The following is a 17,163-nucleotide window of genomic DNA, read 5'->3' on the forward strand; positions in this document are numbered from 1 at the left end:
CGCTACATTCGATGAATCCTATGCGACAAAAATTGTCGGCGCTATCCGTCAAATTCGCTCACCAAAGCTATTTTGGTGACTTTAACATCACAGCTCACACAGCTTCTGTCTCGAAAAACGTAGGACGTCATTTTTGAATTCTCCCGTGTTTGTCGGACTTGTGTCTGTCTACATACTCCGACTCCGACAGCGGCGCGCAAGAGTTATGCCGGGCTGAAGGTGTCAAAAGCCGCGTACACATCGTTTTTCACGTTCTTGTTTTACCAAATATTGTAAATTTTAAGTGAAGCGTCCCACTTGAAAATAGTGAATAATTGAAGAATAGTGGTTATTCTTCTGGAATAGAATCATTTTCTGTGCTAGTTTGATTGGTGAAAATGGCCACAGCTGAAAACACAGTGAACAAAGCCGCAGGTAAGTGGCGTAGGGCATTTTTTTTTCGTTGCTCCGACTCGGCTTCAGATCAAAACTTGGCAGTGTAGAATCCGAAGAACGCCATTATGGAAAATTTTCAAGCTCTAGCGGCCGGCATGAAAAAAGGGAAAATGTCGATCAATATAACCATGGAAATTGTATTTTCTAAGACAAGTTGAATAGTTATACGGTCTTGGACGTAATTTCGACGGATGTAGCGTAATATTGGGCTGAATCGCAAATATTACATTTGTCCCGTAATCAGTTTGTGATTGCCTCCCTCCCATTGGCTGCCAGAGGCGGCAATAGGTTTGCGCAATGAAGGGGAGAAATGCTGCATTTATTTTGCTTCAAAAACTTGTGTAGTTTCATTATTTGTATAATTGAAAAATATGAATAAAATAAAAATCGAAAATAATATTTTATTCCTTTTAATATTAGCATAGTTAGGGGCTGGGAGGGAGGCACAGATACTACACACGATATACAAAACAACGTTTTTTTGAACTGCAAGATAATTCCAGCCTGCCAACAACAATCAAGGCAGGCTTGAGGAAAATTGCTAGTTTTCTTTTGTTGTGTACCATCGATCTTTCCTGACAAACATGAAAAAAGGCCCCAGTTTTCTATGCACTAAATATTCATTTTCATTGGAAAAAGTAAAACGATGCGTTTTTTAATGCTTTATTTTCAATAAGATTAAAAGGTGCTCACGTGACATTACTTGCATTATGTGCATGAATTGATTTTCATTCGATTGGTGTCACTTTTTTGACGTACAGAAATTTTGTATCGGTTTCTCCCTCCCAGGTTAGGGGTAAAGGTTTGAATATGGTCAATGTTTTAATAATGGAGTGTCTGAAAATAATAACCCGTCGCTAGGGGAAGGGGAGGGGTACACTCAGGCAAATGGACAATAATACATAGAATCCCCTTATGAAATTCGTCATAGGAAATCAGGTTGAAATTAAAAAAAAATGCCTTATGAACTGGAATTGAGCCAAGAACTTTGTTATATATAAGCCCGTGCGTGTACCACACGCCTATCGACGCCTTAATATTGAGTGGTGCTGTAACGTTTATGTATCGTTTGTATTACAATACAATTATAATGTGATTTTATCTTTCATAAGGCAAAATGTAAGAATTTCAATGTTCCTGATGTTTAACAAATATTGATCCTCCAAGAAGTTAAAAAAAAATCTTAATTATCGATTACTCAATGTTGTTTAGTCAAAGCTTATTTGACAAACAGTTTTTTTTATCAACGATTTTTAAGGGTGAAAAAGAGCTATTTATTGAGACATGCCAAATTATCTTTATTTATTTGCATATCATTTGAATTTGCATACATTATTAAGATTCAATATTCAACATCATAAATGAATCCCTGGGCTTGGGATTATATTTTAGATATTTAATCACTGTATTTTGTAGTGTTGATAAGAGATTGCATTGAAGTTCACAATGGCAAAGTTTTAATTACAATAATCAGATTTTTTTTTATATTCTGATCTAGTGATACCATTCAAACTACTGCATAATACGGTTACCATTCAAATAGAAAAAAGTCGACGACGAAACTAAAAGAAGAATCGTCTTCGTCACTCAATCTGTGTTGGATGACGATTTGCGCCAGAGATCCGGCACATAGGCTCGGCGTCATAACTAACAAATAAGCTTCGTTATAGTCAATCATCCATCGGGAGCTCTGAGCCGATTAAAAATATGAATGTGCTTGAATGCCTGACGACACTGACCACACGCTCACGAAGCCCACTTTTATGGAGAATTATGTATGCAAGAGTAAGAGAGGACCCAAAATTAGATAAAAATCATGTTGTATGCTGTGCTGTTAAATGTCATGAATATCACGTGACTTTGACATTTGAATATAGGCCTATTCACAAGACGTTTCAAATCAGCTGATCGGGAAGCTCTTTGACAGTTCTTCTATGAAAATGACAGGCCCGTGTTAGCACCGGTCATCCACCGATGTAAATAAATGCATAGACGGACCTGTCACATGAAAAGGCCTATTGCTAATATCATCGTTCCCTGTGGAAAACGTAATCGGAAAATGCATTTCTCGAAGACCTTTTTCTAATTACTAGCGGTTGGCGATATTTGCTTATGTGATATTCCGTATGGGAGGGTGCTATAAGCTTTTCAATTTTTCCAAAATTTTGACATTTAGCAGCACTGGTTGTATGTAGTTTAAGACATAATTTTCGGTCTAAATCAACAAATTCATTGGTCTGGAATTTTCTTACTGAAAATCGACTGGAAGATCGAAGGAAGTCTGGAAACTTAATTCGTAAAATTGAGTCAATACCCTAATTTACCACGAGGTTTCTGGACAGTACCAAGAACAGAAATAATTCATCACCGAAGTTGGGTTGTTCTCAGAACCTATGCGAGATACCTAACTTCGGAAGTGGTGCATTCGATGCGCATCTGGATGCGCTCGACCGCGCCCTATTTCCGAAGCATGGATTCCGAGAAAAAAACAACTTCGGCAAATTGCATTTTCAAACAATTGGCAATATTTTGATACAATTTACAATATATTGAGATGTTCGGTAACCAAATTCGCATAGTTATTAAATTATATTACTCATTACGCGTGGTAAAGATGGATAAATTATGGGTGAAATTAATGGAAAAATCCACGTGCTCGGCTGGGATGCGATCCCAAGACGTTACCGAGCCACTTGGTAACCCAATAACTTAGAAGGTTACAAGTTGCGAGTTCGAATTCCAATCTCCACAGATCATGCAGGCCCTTTTCATATCCCATATCCATCCATCTCAAGTATATACTACACACGCGCGCAGAGCGAGTGCGATTTATTTAGTGTTGAAACTGATTGCCTACCATATCTACATCGCTTCCACAACAACTTTGATCGGTAATTGTAACCGCATAACAGTCACATTGAGATTATACATGAGCCTCGTAATGCACTAGCAATGAAATTTGCACCAGAATTATTTTCTGACTATTCACCCAGTATGCGATATCAGTTGTACAAAATTTAAGCCGCAAAAATTAACTTTTGAGATCTTGGTAATTTTTAGAAATGTTAATGACGGGGTTGGTGGTCTGATGGCTACCGCTTCTGCTTCATATGCAGAAGGTCATGGGTTCAATCCCAGGCCCGTCCCTTTCCTCGTACTTTGTAGTTGCATATCTCTCACTTGCTTCTATCTTCCATTCTAAATATATCACACTCAAACTATTCGTTCATAGCAAACGCTAGAACCAGAGACGGACAAGAAACCGTTTCCCTAATGCTTCCTACTTCCACGCGCACGCCTTTCGTACGCCTGATACATAGGCAGTCTGCTAACCACAAAAGCAAACCTCTCTGCCATGCCTTTCCCCCAATCCATACACTCCCGCATGAACTGACGTGGATGCAGTGGCATATACGGTCTACGTGGGAGTCAGTTCAATGCATCATCAATTCCTCCCCTTCCCCTCATTGGTTTGCATTCTGACGTGGCAGGTGCCATTGTTGCCTAAAAATAGAAGATCACCAGCACTTATACACTGAGGATGCCTGTTAGTCCCAAGCAGTCATTCGGTTGGTTCCTTGTGTAAGTGCAGCTGATCTGGCGATACTGGAGTGCATCTACGGGCGGCCAATCAAGCTCAAGCTCAAGCTTGGTAATTTTTAGAAATGTTAATTTCCTCCCATACTGTAAAATGCACACTTTGTACTGCATTTAGTCAATGCCTGCTCTGCCCATAACTGCAAAACAGTCACATTCGACATTTTTGACAAATTGGAGTTAATACCATGGAGAGTCATCAAATGATAAATACTTTCGATCAACTTACTGAAATCTGTGAGATTGTTCTAGAAAATTCGAAAAAAATACCAAGTTGTTTTGTCACATTGGTAATTATAACCGCATAATAGTCACATTGAGATTATAAATGAACCTCGTAATGTAATAGCAATGAAATTTCTGTCAGAATTATTTTCTGAGAATTCACCTAGTATGCGATATGAGTTGTACAAAATATCAGCCTCAAACAAGCACTTTTGAGTTCGTGGTAATTTTTAGAAATTTTAGTTTCCTACCATACTGCCATAAAAAGCACACTTTGTATTCCATTTACTCAATGCCTACTTTTGTCGAATGTTACAAATATGCAGTTATGGGCAGTGCTTTAGTTAAATGTTACAAATATGCAGTTATGGGCAGTGTAAGTGTCGACATAAGAGTGTTTTGTAATGGTTCAGCCATCCGAGTATTTTTTTTTATTTTCATATGAGTAAAATATGGTAACACATGCTTTCGCAATGACTGCTGTAAGAATGTTGCGTTTAGCAGGGTGGGCCACCGAAGGACGATTCGCATAAGGACGTTTGGCATAATGAGAATTATATGCCTTTTTTTAAAATGCTACCTGTTCTTGTATGAAACTGCATTATGCGAAACGTCCTTATGCGAAATGGGTCACCCTAAAAGTTCTTATACCGTATGCTGCCCATACTCGCAATACAGTCCCATCAGGAAAATCATCATGTCGAGAAAAACGCAACTGAAAAAAAGTTTTCGTAACACCGCTGCTGTCAGCGGAAATTCTATTGGCATTACTCAATTATTATCATTAAAGTACAAGGAAATGCAAAACTACTAAAATATTGTGAATGCGATTGTTTTTTATATACAAATCCAAGGTAGTTGCAATGGGACTCGTTATTCGAGTACTTTCTTCATCAAATTCAAATATACCCGCATACCAGTCCCATTACTTGGGACTCGCTTACTTCATTATCCCGTACCTTGACCAATTTATTGCCGTTTACTATAGATTCCAAGGCACTTTTCCTTTTGTTATTAAAGTTCTTTCATATTTTAATGGCAATACTTATTATACAATATGAAACAATACGGTGGTGGTAGTGTCAGTCTTCAAGACATTCCTGGGTTCAATGAGCAGCCGGCCAGAAAGGAAAAGTATTTTGGATTCACCTGCAGCACGTTGTTGAATATGAAACACAGATACTCAGGCGGGTATGTTTTGGTTAGCTTGATTTCGACAAAGCTGTTGGACTTGTCTTAGATATCCATAATATTGGCTTTTCATTGGACCTTCTCAATTATCAGCATTATATATCGCTAAACGCGCTACTTGATTAATCGACGATACCAGTGGTGATATGCAGGGTTGGGAAAAATTCTGAAATTCACACTACAGTAGGCAAGCGCAGCGAATCACAATCAGCTGAGCCAGTGAAACTCACGCCTATTGCTATTAGATGTTTCTGTCATTCATCGCACCAGAAGCATTCTGGACAAAAAAAAAAAAAAACGACATTTGTTATGGAGTGGAGATGGTTTAAAACACTAATTTAAAGCAATTATTTTTCCTATATGTTGAAAACTACGATGCAAGATTACAGAAATCATAACAGGAATATTTTTAAGTAGATGAAAAAACGAATTTAATACTATACCATTTAATTCCACTAGAGTTTGTATCCTTTGACAGATACGCGTATTTCGACCTCAACTGTAAGGCCGTCTTCAGTGTCGTGTACTAGACTCGAATTGAAGAAAACCAGAAGCAACGGCAATACATGGCTATTCAGCTTGGTACCTACTAATCGTTCCCGTGATATACCTTACAGCATGTGAAGTTTCAACAAAAGAGAGATTGAATGTACCTAACAGCTCTTAAATTTTAAGTCTATAAAAATGGGTAGGGAATTACGTATCTATCTAGTTTAAATATAAATATGTGCATACGATGGTTTACTTCAAGTCGAGTCTTGTACACAACACTGAAGACGGCTTTACAGTTGAGGTCGAAATACGCGTATCTGTCAAAGGACATAAACTCTAGTGGAATTTAACGGTATAGAACTAAATTCGGTGTTTTACCTACTTATATTCTACTAAACAGCTCGAAGATTTATTATCAGGAATAGTTTTACTTGAACTTCGACGTAATCTACTATTGGGACTGTTATGCGGGTACTTTCAATATGTGGGATGGGGATTATGCGGGTACTTTCAATATGGGACGCACATAATTTGTTTTTTTTTTGCATTTTGTCCATACAAAGTACAGTAAGTAAAGTATGATACCATGAAGAGCACTTATAATAAACATGATTCATGATGAAAATTCAAATGGGACTGTTTTGCGAGTATGGGTTTTGCCAGTATGTCCCATAAAAAATGCGGAAATCTTCATTTCATCTTTTATGGTAGTTTTTATAATGAAAATGTGAACGAAACATTGTTGTTATTCATTATTTGTAATGTTTAATCTGTTTAGACTTTTTTTGCTTTGGACATGATTTTTATCTGTTACTTTCACTATACTAGAGATAAATTGGAAGCATACCATCAAATTTTATCATGCAATCATCGAGTTCAATATCTTTGTGATGAAAGCTTCCAAAACATTAACGATTGGGTGAAATTCTTCACAAGCCTTGTCTCCAGCATTCGCCCATATCAAATGATAGAATGGGTGCATACCTGAATTATAGGAGACTATAAGTTATCTCTAAACTAAAGAACAAATTTCTTCCTCAAAAAACTGTTGTAGAATTCTGTATTTACTTTTCATTAAACTTTAACAAAATACAAAGACATATAAAACCCATAAGACGCAAATGCCCTCCAAACTAAGACCCTGGCAAACTATTTTATTGTGACTATGAAAAACACGTTTTGTTAGAACTCCTCCATCCAATGATACCAAACAAACTAATATTTCTAACAATTAAATGTGATTTTTGAAAGTGGAAAGTTTATCACCAGAGTATACGACACTCAGACACTGTTTCTTACTTTGAGCGGACAAAACCTTTAAAATTCTTTGCTTTATTGAACTTTTATAAATAATTTAACTATTTTAAATTGGTATGGTCGTTCTTTGAATGGTAAAGAGGACGAGCCAAGGGATTGCTACGAGGATCTCTTTTTATTGTCTCTTATAAAACGATTGCGAAGCTCACCCATACGAGTGTCCACATCAACAAATTAGCTGGTGCGAATGTGGGAAAATGAATCACGGCACACAAATTCAACGCATAACTTGCGCTTCGTTCTGGAAAAAATCATTCAAGCTTCTTTTTTAATTTGTTATCTATGGGTTGATTACCCCAAGAAACATTTAGTTTTCTGTAGCTCATTACCATCTAACAGCTTCAGCTGCTTTCGTTGCGCTCCATGCGTTTTGTACTGTTTTCTCTCGTTGGGAAAGGTAAACATCCGAAAAACGTATGTGTGTGAGTGGAATTTAATATTGGAGTATAAATTATGCTCCAGATAAGGAGGCACAGCTCAACCTGTCAAATCCCATAGTGAAAAATAGGATGTCATCCCTCTGGGACGAGCTGTTTAATTTTTTTACAGCTAATAACGTGCATCCTATATGAAAAAAAAATCACAGGTTTTGGTCAGCCTAAGAGGAAGTGCCAATAAAAAAATAATTGGAAAGGCGTATTTATATTACAAATATGTCAAATGCAAGCTTTCAATGCATATTATATATGTAAAATATCGAAACTGAGCTAAAACCATGTTTTGCTGTGAAAATCTCGTTGATCAAAATAGGCCACTATAACCAGTTTCGGCCACAGATTTAACATCGGTTCCTAAATTGGCCAATCACATTGATTTCTTATGAGAGTGGCCAAATTAGGGGTACCCTGACCAAATTAGGTATATGGGAGTTAAAATTACAAGGAAAATGAATTGTTTTTTCTTATGTTTTGGATCAATTCTGACGATTAAATTAATGTAGTTCTATCATGTCCATGAACGCAAAAGGTTTCATGCTGATTGGCTATGTAAAACGGTGTATAGTTCACTATGGCTACAACTGGCGTATGGCCAAAACCGGTGCTTCTACCCTAGCAGTTATTACTGAAACCTGGATCCAAACTCAAAAGAGATCCTAATATTTTTGTTTATCGTAATGATCGACTTGATGGGGGATGTGGGGGAGTTGCAATCATCATTCATAGGAGTATAAAACATCAACTGTTTTCGTCATTTGAAACTAAAGTTTTTAAAACTTTAGGTGTTTCTGTTGAAACACAGCTTGGTAAATATACTTTCATAGCTGCCTATTTCTGGACAAACATTTGAAAAGGGCCCAAGAGGTCTTGAGCCTTTTTTAAGAAACGTGGCTGTTGAGCCCTTTTCAGCCCGCCCACGCAAACTAACACCACTATCAGAATGATTGGTGTTAGCTCTTCCTGATATTGGTATTGGTGAGCGTGATCGAGTTAAATTGGGCTCAACAGCGTTTTGCAAAGCCAATGTTTACCAATGTCGATGTGCCCTTTTGAAATGTTTGTCCAGATTTGCCTTTTTAATGCTCTGGACAGCAAGTTAATTTGCTCCAAACTGACTTGCGAAAATTGACTCGCAATAAGTCAAAATGTTTTGTCATTGGTGACTTTAATGCCAAACATCGGTCATGGAATAATTCTCAAAGTAATTCCAACGGCAGAATTTTATTTGATGAGTGTTCTTCAGGATATTTCTCAATTCAATACCCTGATAGCCCTACATGTTTTTCCTCTACTAGAAATCCATCTACGATTGATTTGGTCTTAACCGACTCTAGTGATCTTTGTAGCCAACTGATTACAATTCTACACGTTCCGCTTTAAACCAACTCGATTTTTCACTTTTAGAACGTTTAATTTCCGGATTTACAAAACGACGAAAGTAAGATTCTCCACTTTCGCAACCTAACCGCTACTTTCGCCGCTCCGTTGTGTGGTAGACAAAGTGACTTAACCACGAATCAAAACAAAACACTACTTGAGTCGATTTTACACTGGTACAAAAACGTCGTAAGTAACTGATTGAAACGGCTTATCATTTTGCCATACATTTTTTGTGAGAAATGATAGGAACTATCAAGTGTTTTAACGCGAGCTGATTGCATGCAAAATATAAGCGATGTACACGGTAAAAAATGTAAAAAGGGAATTCATTTTAAAACAATTTTAGAAGAAAGGTTGTGATTATTCTTAATTAACTTTCTCAAAACCGTATGAAAGTTACTCACGTCGATTTGAAAAAGTAATCGAGATTTCTTTACAAACAAAACTTGATATTGACAATGCTCTTGAAACTTTAACAAATTCCATTGTTGAAGCCAGGAGTTTTGCAATTCCAAAATGTGAAGTAAAATTTGAATCCGTGATCATAGACGATGATCTTAAACTCTTGATCCGTCTTAAAAACATGAGAAGGCAATTTCAACGCACTCGCGATCCTGCTATGAAAATTATATGGCAGGATTTGCAGAAAAAAAATCAAGAAACGTTTTTCACAATTAGGAAACAAAAATTTTGAAAATAAAATTTCTCAATTGGACCCTGGCTCTAAGCCCCATTGGAATCTAAAATTCTGAAAAAAAACCTCAAAAAGCCAATACCGGCATTAAAAAAGGAAAACAAATTATTACTAACTAATTGCGAAAAAGCTTAAAAACTTGCTATCAGTTTGAAAGCACGCACAACTTTAATTTAGGATTTACTAGTTCAATTGAAAATCAAGTTACTCAGGACTTCGAAAATATTCTCAATCAAGAGAACGTTTTCGTAAATTCCTGGGATTTACTGATTTGGAAGAAGTGAGAATTATTATTAAAAAAAAATCAAAATTATGATGGCGATGATGGAGTTTTCTACATCCTCATCAAGAAACTTATCATTTTTAGTTGATATATTTAACAAATGTTTTCAGTTGGCTTATTTTCCTGACAAATGGAAAAATGCTAAGGTTGTACCAATTTTAAAACCAGACAAAAATCCTACAGACGCGTCTAGCTATCGTCCAATCAGTTTGCTTTCCTCCATCAGTAAACTTTTTCAAAAGGTCATTTTGAACAGAATGATGGCCCACATCAACGAAAATTCAATTTTTTCCAATGAACAGTTCGGATTCCGCCATGGACATTCGACCACTCATCAATTTTTACGTGTAACAAATTTGATCCGTTCCAACAAATCTGAAAAATATTCTACTGGTCTTGCTCTTCTAGACACAGAAAAAGCATTCGACAGTGTTTGGCATGAAGTTGAACGTAAAATAAAAAACTTTAATTTTCCAATATAAATTGTTTGAATAATTCAAAGTTATTGAATGTGTGGATTTATCAATGACTCAGTCAACTACCTTTTGATTCTTCATCCGTTGTCCGTTCCGAATTCGACTCAAGTGAGAAATTCTGAGTGAAAATAGGATATTCCTAGAAATAATCAAATAATCGATTCTTCGACACTATTTCTTTATAAGGGCTTATCTGGCTTGATCATTTTCTTTTCGTCGAGCCGCTCTTTTGCTTATACCTTTGCCAAAAGAACCAAATCCGCAATATTATTTACCAAAGCAAGATTTGGCGATCCTTCATCGTACAACACTAAAATATGTTCCGAGAAGTGAATCAGTTTTACATTATAATGTAAATAGAGAAACGAAGTAGAGAAATCGATCATTGTGAATAAGCCCTTATGAAAAATTAATGTCGATTTTTTCAGCACTCGTTCTATCTATCCAACTCGACAAGCCTCGTTGAATAAGTACGACTAGTAGTGAACAAGTCCTCGTTTTGCAACTTGTTACATAAATAACAACTATTATGTCAAATCGCGTTATTTCACATTGCGGGGACGGACCTGGTGTAAGCGTAGCACACACGCCTCTCACGCCGAAGACCTGGGATCGAATTTCACTTCTTAAGATAGTCGCTTCTTACGTTTAGTGACGACTGCCTTCGCACAGATAGTAAATCCCTAGGTCTCGAGATGAACTTGTCCAGGGCTAAAAATCTCTTCAATAAGGCAGCTACCTACAAATATCATTTTCTCCATGTCTGAGATCACATGAACAGGGGCGATGAAAATAAGAAACAAAAAAATAATCAGAAGGTAATTCCTAGAATTTTAATTTTTAAAGTTAATCTTTGTACCTTTTAAAATTGTCCTTTGGGTCGTCATTTTACCTGATTGTTACTTTAAAATCGTATGCTACCTAACAGAAATCAATAAAAAAATGTTTTTTCCTCCCCTTCTATTTGTTTTCGACTTTTTGAATTGAAGGTGGGATAAAGAAAAAGATAAAAAAAAACATAATGTATTAAATGACCCAGATCCAGTTGAAATCATAATTGCTTATCGTATTAATCTGTTCCAAATTACAGACAACGGCAAAAAGTTGAATGTCGGCAACTTGCCTGCTGATGTAACCGAAGATGAACTGCGTGAGCACTTCAAGGACTTTACTGTGGAAAATGTTGAAATTTTCCATTATCTCAAATACACCCTGGCGTTGCTGTTGTTCAAGGACAAGGACACGGCAACGAAGGCCCTCAAGGAGAAGGAAGGTTCCATGTTCCGCAATCGGCGCTTGAGAATGCACATCGAGTATATTGCTATTTGGAACATCAAGAAAAATGTTTTCGTCACTGTCGTTGATGACAACACGACCGAAGAAGAGGTTTACGACAAGTACAAGGATGTCACCGAAATAACCGGTGTCCTTGTGTTCCATCCATTGGCATACGTTTCCTGCAAGACGCAGGAACAAAAGGAAGCAGCCATCAAGGAACTCAATTCTGAAGAAGTTAAGGTGTACGACGTCACTGGACACGATCAAAGTAAGTTCTACCCTTGAAATAACTCAGTTTATCCATGAATTAACCTTTCCGTTTGTTTGTACAGATCATCACATTGAAATCTGGCGTGCCGCCAAGCTGTTCTTCCGCAACATGAACCGCGTATCGTTGATTAATCTTCCGGAAAGCTGGGTTTCCAACCAGGAAGAGCTGAAGAAGGCTGTTGCCCACACTGGAACTACGACCGAGGTCAAAGTGATCAACAATAGCCACGGTGCTGTCGCTCAGCTATTCTACGAAAATGAGGAAACCGCCCGGAAGGCCGCCCTGGAACTCAACCAGAAAATATTCGACGGCAAGCGGATTCACGCACTGCACGTGACTGCGGCTCTCATTCCGAACTACGAAACCAGCGTTTACCTCACATCCCTGGAGAAAGGTAGGTAATGATGCTCTATGTTTAGACACAGATAACTAATTCCGATTTTCTACAGCAACGTCTGAGGAGACCATCTACGATCATTTCAAACAGTTTGGCGAAATTGAATTTGTCAGTCGCCGTAAATGCGCCGATGAGCATGCAGTTATATGCTTCAAGAATGCCAGTGCGGTTGAGAAGGCTCTGGAGTGCAAAACGCTCCCAATTACCAAGCCGCTCAGCGACGTCACCGAGGAGAGGGCTATTACCGTGAAGAGATACAACGGACCGTTGAGTAAGTTGAAAACTGTATTACCTATTTAAAATTATGATTTATCGTGTCTGCGGCACAACAGCCTAGTGAAAGTTTTAACAACTGCCGAAAATCTAGACATTACCTATACTTTGCAATTGAACTAAATGAACAAATTACAGTGAAATATGCGAAAAAGTTGCTCGTCTTCTTGGTGAGAATAAAATTCACAACTTTACAATTCGTCACACAGGGTCGTCACCAACTACAATGCTGATAGCAGGTCTCTTTTTATATAGGTACCGTCAAACGGGGTGACTTGCAGCACTAGTTCTGATATGCGCCTTTTTGATAAAGCCTTTCGGAAGTCGCCCGTATGCTAATTTTTCAAAGGAAATTCTGGAAAAAGTGGTGCTGAAAATCAAAAAGAACAAGGTATCCATTCGTGATGCAGACCAGAAATACAGCTTATGTCCAACTACGGTACCACGGCACGTAAAGAAAGAAGGTGGTGAAAAGCAAGTTTACGATGGACAAACGGTGTTATCACGCCAAGAGGAGCAAACGCTGGTGGAAGGCTTATTACTAGTTATTACTAGCATTATTAGCCGAGGAGTGAGGAATGCCTTTCCAGAGAAGTGATTTGAAGTCCATCGTGAAGGGATTCCTGGATGACCGAGCCAGAAAAGAAAACCTTTGCAAAGACAACACTTCTGGCGACGACTGGTGTACGTTCTTCTTGAAGCGTCACACAAATCTGTCGTACAGATTGTCTGAAAATATCAGGAGATCCCGGGCCGCCGTTTTGAAAGAAACCATTTGCAGCTATTTTGAGAATATGAAGAAATCCGTCAAGGATGTGTAACCTGAACCCATCATCAACTACGACGAAACTAACCTCACGGATAATCCGGGACGTACGAAGGTTCGGCACGGTGCAAAGCATGCGGAGCGTATCCTCGATTCCACTAAAACAAGCTGCTGCTGCCCCCGTTCGTCGTGTACAATAGTCGTTTTCTGTATGACACTTGGACAACAGGAGGGCCTCAACACACTGTGTACAGATGCTCCAAAAGTGTTTGGTTCGGTGGTTCGACAATGATTTGTTTGAGAAGTGTTTTTTTAAGGTGGCACTGCCACACTTCAAGAAACACGATCCCGAGGATTGCCAAGCTCCAGAAATCCTTATCGGTGATAATCTGGCAAGTCATCAGTCTATGCGAGTAATACAAACATGCCAGGAATACAACATAAGATATGTATTTCCTCCGCCGAATAGCACGCATCTATGCCAACCACTTGACGTAGCGTTCTTCCGCCCTTTGAAAATCAAATGGAGGAATGTTCTTCTGGAATATAAGGCGAAATTCTCTGGAACAGTTCCGAAACATTTGTTTCCCAGACAGCTTAAGAAGACGATTGAAAGATTGCACAATGCTGCTGGCAGTTTGCGTTCTGAATTCCGTACAACCGGAATATATCCTTTAAATCCTCAACGGGTGCTCAGGAAACAAACGGAAGCCAGGAAAGAAAAAGAAACTGGAGCTGGAAATTCATGGTCCAAAGCTTTCGACAACGTTCTCCGAAAATCTCCGAAAGTAGCACATGCTCACCGAATCCTCTCCGAACCGGGTGGTGTTGTGAAGATTGAAGATTTACAACAATAGATTCCACTTAATTCATCATCAACAGTGGCTAAGCGGACAAAAAAGTACAAAGATGACCCAATGAACCCAAAATTTTGATGTTTTTTGCTGAAATATGAATTGCAATAATAGTTTTTGTATACTTATATTTGAGAGTACTAGTCCATATTGAAACTATGACGAAGAAAAATGAAAATATTGTTTATTTTATAAGTTATTAAGAAAGATATCTGAAATGTGTTGGGTGTTTTTTTATATAGAATTTTCGCACTTCTAGCAAAGCTAGAAACTTTCACCTTTCCCGGCTATCTGGGGAGCACATGGGGTTTAGGCTCTGTGGTTCTCACTTAACGGTTTGTTACGTGAGAATGTAGCTTGGGAACCCCTGCGCAGTGTCGGAGTTATTTGCGTTTGTGTGTGTTTCATGTATTTCTGTCATTCCCGTTCTGTCAACCGCATCACACAACAAAGCCAGTGAAAACAAGAGACTGAACGGGCGCAGAGAATTTGGACAATTTTTTGTGAAAAAATCACCGTATTTGTAAGTGTTTTATATTTATGTTCTATATTTTATATACTCAATAAAGTGTCTTTTTTGCTTTGTAGCAAGCGGCAATTCAGAATTTCATTTGCCCTGCTAAAAGAACGGTGCCCCGATTAGTCCTGTTTTCAACACGGTCTATTACGGTCAACTGCGGATGCACGTCTCGAGTGTGGTAACAGAGAAAAAAAGGGGAAAACAACTCTGTACCACGTCACTTTTATTTGGCATGGGCTACAAGTCCGATGTCCTCCTGGTATTACTTCAGGAGGCAGAGGGCTTGTTGATGCCTCTACGCCTTTGCGTCACCTCTTGCTCTATTCGATCTGGTTGCAATTTGTCTCTTTAACGTCACTAACATTTTGAGGCCGACCACACGCCTTGGCCATGTAAGAATTTTTGGATGGATGCTGCTGTGTTTTCTTGGTGCGCTTGACTCCATTTTTCTGCTCGTCATGCTCTACGGGCGGACCGGTTGGATGCCGAGGTCGGTCTTGCGATTCCGGTTGAGGGGTAACTTCCGGTTCGCAAGCGCCCCGATGGAGAGTACCTCGACGGAGGCATATCTCCCGAAACCGGTAACGTTACGCGTTGTTCATACTCCGTTGTTGGCCGGTAGAGTGCCGATGTCGGCCCAGAGATTCCGGTTGGAGGATGGCTTCCGGTTTACTGGCGCTCCGACGACTCAAGCCGGTGATACGCTCGCACTACTCAGAATAGCCCCCGACAGTGGATCTATCCTACTCCGACGAGGATTTCCCCGGCGGCGGAAGATCTTCCGAACCGATGCTATCCGGCCAGATGGCGAGGTCGATCCTGCGATTCCGGTGGAAGGAAACTTCCGATTCACAGGCGCCTCGACGATCATTTGTCGGTGCTGTTCCGCGATCTACTCAGTTAGTCCCCGGCGGAGGATCTAGCCTACTCCGACTCGATGGTGGTCGGCCAAGTGACAGGGTCGGTTCTGCAATTCCGGTTGGAGGGTGACTTCCGGTTCACAGGCGCCTCGACGACTTATTACCGATGCTACGTTACGCTCGTTCTACTCGGTCTAGTCCCCGACGGAGGATCTAGCCTACTTCGATTGCGCCCGATGGTCTCCTCTCATCAACAGACTGACTTATCGAGTGCCGAGGTTAGTCCGATAATTCCGGTGGGAGCATGGCTTCCAGTTCATCAGCGCCCCGACGTCAAGCGCTGCTCTCTCTGCGTCTCGTTTCGCTGCTCTTCTCGTCAGTTGCGCTGTAAGCCAGACATTATTTGCACCACCATGTTGGTCATCATATTCCAAAGATCGGGATCGCCTATCATTCCGTGGACCACCACCTTATATGCTGAAGTACTCACCAAAAGCAGTCGCCACCGTGTTTCATTATATGTTGAACCTCTGGCAGTTGAAGACAACATGTTCTGGCGTTTCTTCAATCTCAATACACTCAGGACAGAATGGTGAAGACGCATGGCCGAATCGATGCAAATTGAAGCAGCCGTGACCTGACAAGAACTGTGTCAGGTGGAAGTTCACTTCTCCGTGCTCCCTGTTCACCCAGGCCGATAGATTTGGGATGAGCCTGTGGGTCCACTTGCTTTTCTCGGAAGCATCCCATTTAGAGTGTCCATTTCCCGGCCATTTTGATCGTCCCGGGATTCGGGACAAAAATCTAAGCTTGTCCCGGGAAATCCCGGGATCCCGGGATTCCTCAAACATTCAATAAACTTAGTATTTTGGTTAAAATAGAAGTACAAATTGAACTATACAATGATTTTTTCAATGAAATAAACATATAATGTAACTTTTCAATATATTGATTATAACAAATAACATTTCATATATGACTTTCTTATTCTGATGAAATAACTTAGGTAAAAATCAAAACTTAGCTTGACTGATTGCGGGGTTTCTAAGGGTTTTGTTTTTAACTTCTAAGTGATACTTATGAATGAAGGTATGGTGAGGTGAAAATATAAGTCATAATATTGAAGTAATTTGCTGCAGACAATTGAAAAGTCAAAACCTTAGACCAAAAGAAACGATTAAAGATCATTGAAGGTATTGTAGAATATCAAAGTTAATCACTGAATATTATTGACTGAAGTTTAGGTGTACTTTCAAATTTGCTATCTTAACTTAGGCTTGAAAAATGCTAATTTTGAAGAGAAAAGCATTAGAATTAACTGGACAAATAAAAATATGTGTTTCTTACTTGGCAAATTGGTCGTATCATGAAAATAATTACTCGTTTATTCTCTTTCATTATGCTTTTCAATTTTATC

At 39.0% G+C, this 17,163-nt stretch overlaps 1 protein-coding gene across 1 annotated transcript in view; it reads left to right on the forward strand.

The window, feature by feature from the left end:
• The first annotated feature begins 205 nt into the window (after positions 1–205).
• The window catches only part of LOC5576001, a 38,609-nt gene continuing 21,651 nt past the window's right edge, over positions 206–17,163 (forward strand). The window contains exons 1-4 of the mRNA XM_001662295.2: positions 206–414; positions 11,618–12,073; positions 12,138–12,470; positions 12,526–12,744. Of these exons, the coding sequence (XP_001662345.2) occupies positions 378–414; positions 11,618–12,073; positions 12,138–12,470; positions 12,526–12,744 (1,045 nt within the window). The 5' untranslated portion in view covers positions 206–377. The remainder of the gene's footprint in view (positions 415–11,617; positions 12,074–12,137; positions 12,471–12,525; positions 12,745–17,163) is intronic.

The sequence above is a fragment of the Aedes aegypti genome, chromosome 1 (genome assembly GCF_002204515.2).
Source record: "Aedes aegypti strain LVP_AGWG chromosome 1, AaegL5.0 Primary Assembly, whole genome shotgun sequence".
NCBI classification, from domain to species: domain Eukaryota; kingdom Metazoa; phylum Arthropoda; class Insecta; order Diptera; family Culicidae; genus Aedes; species Aedes aegypti.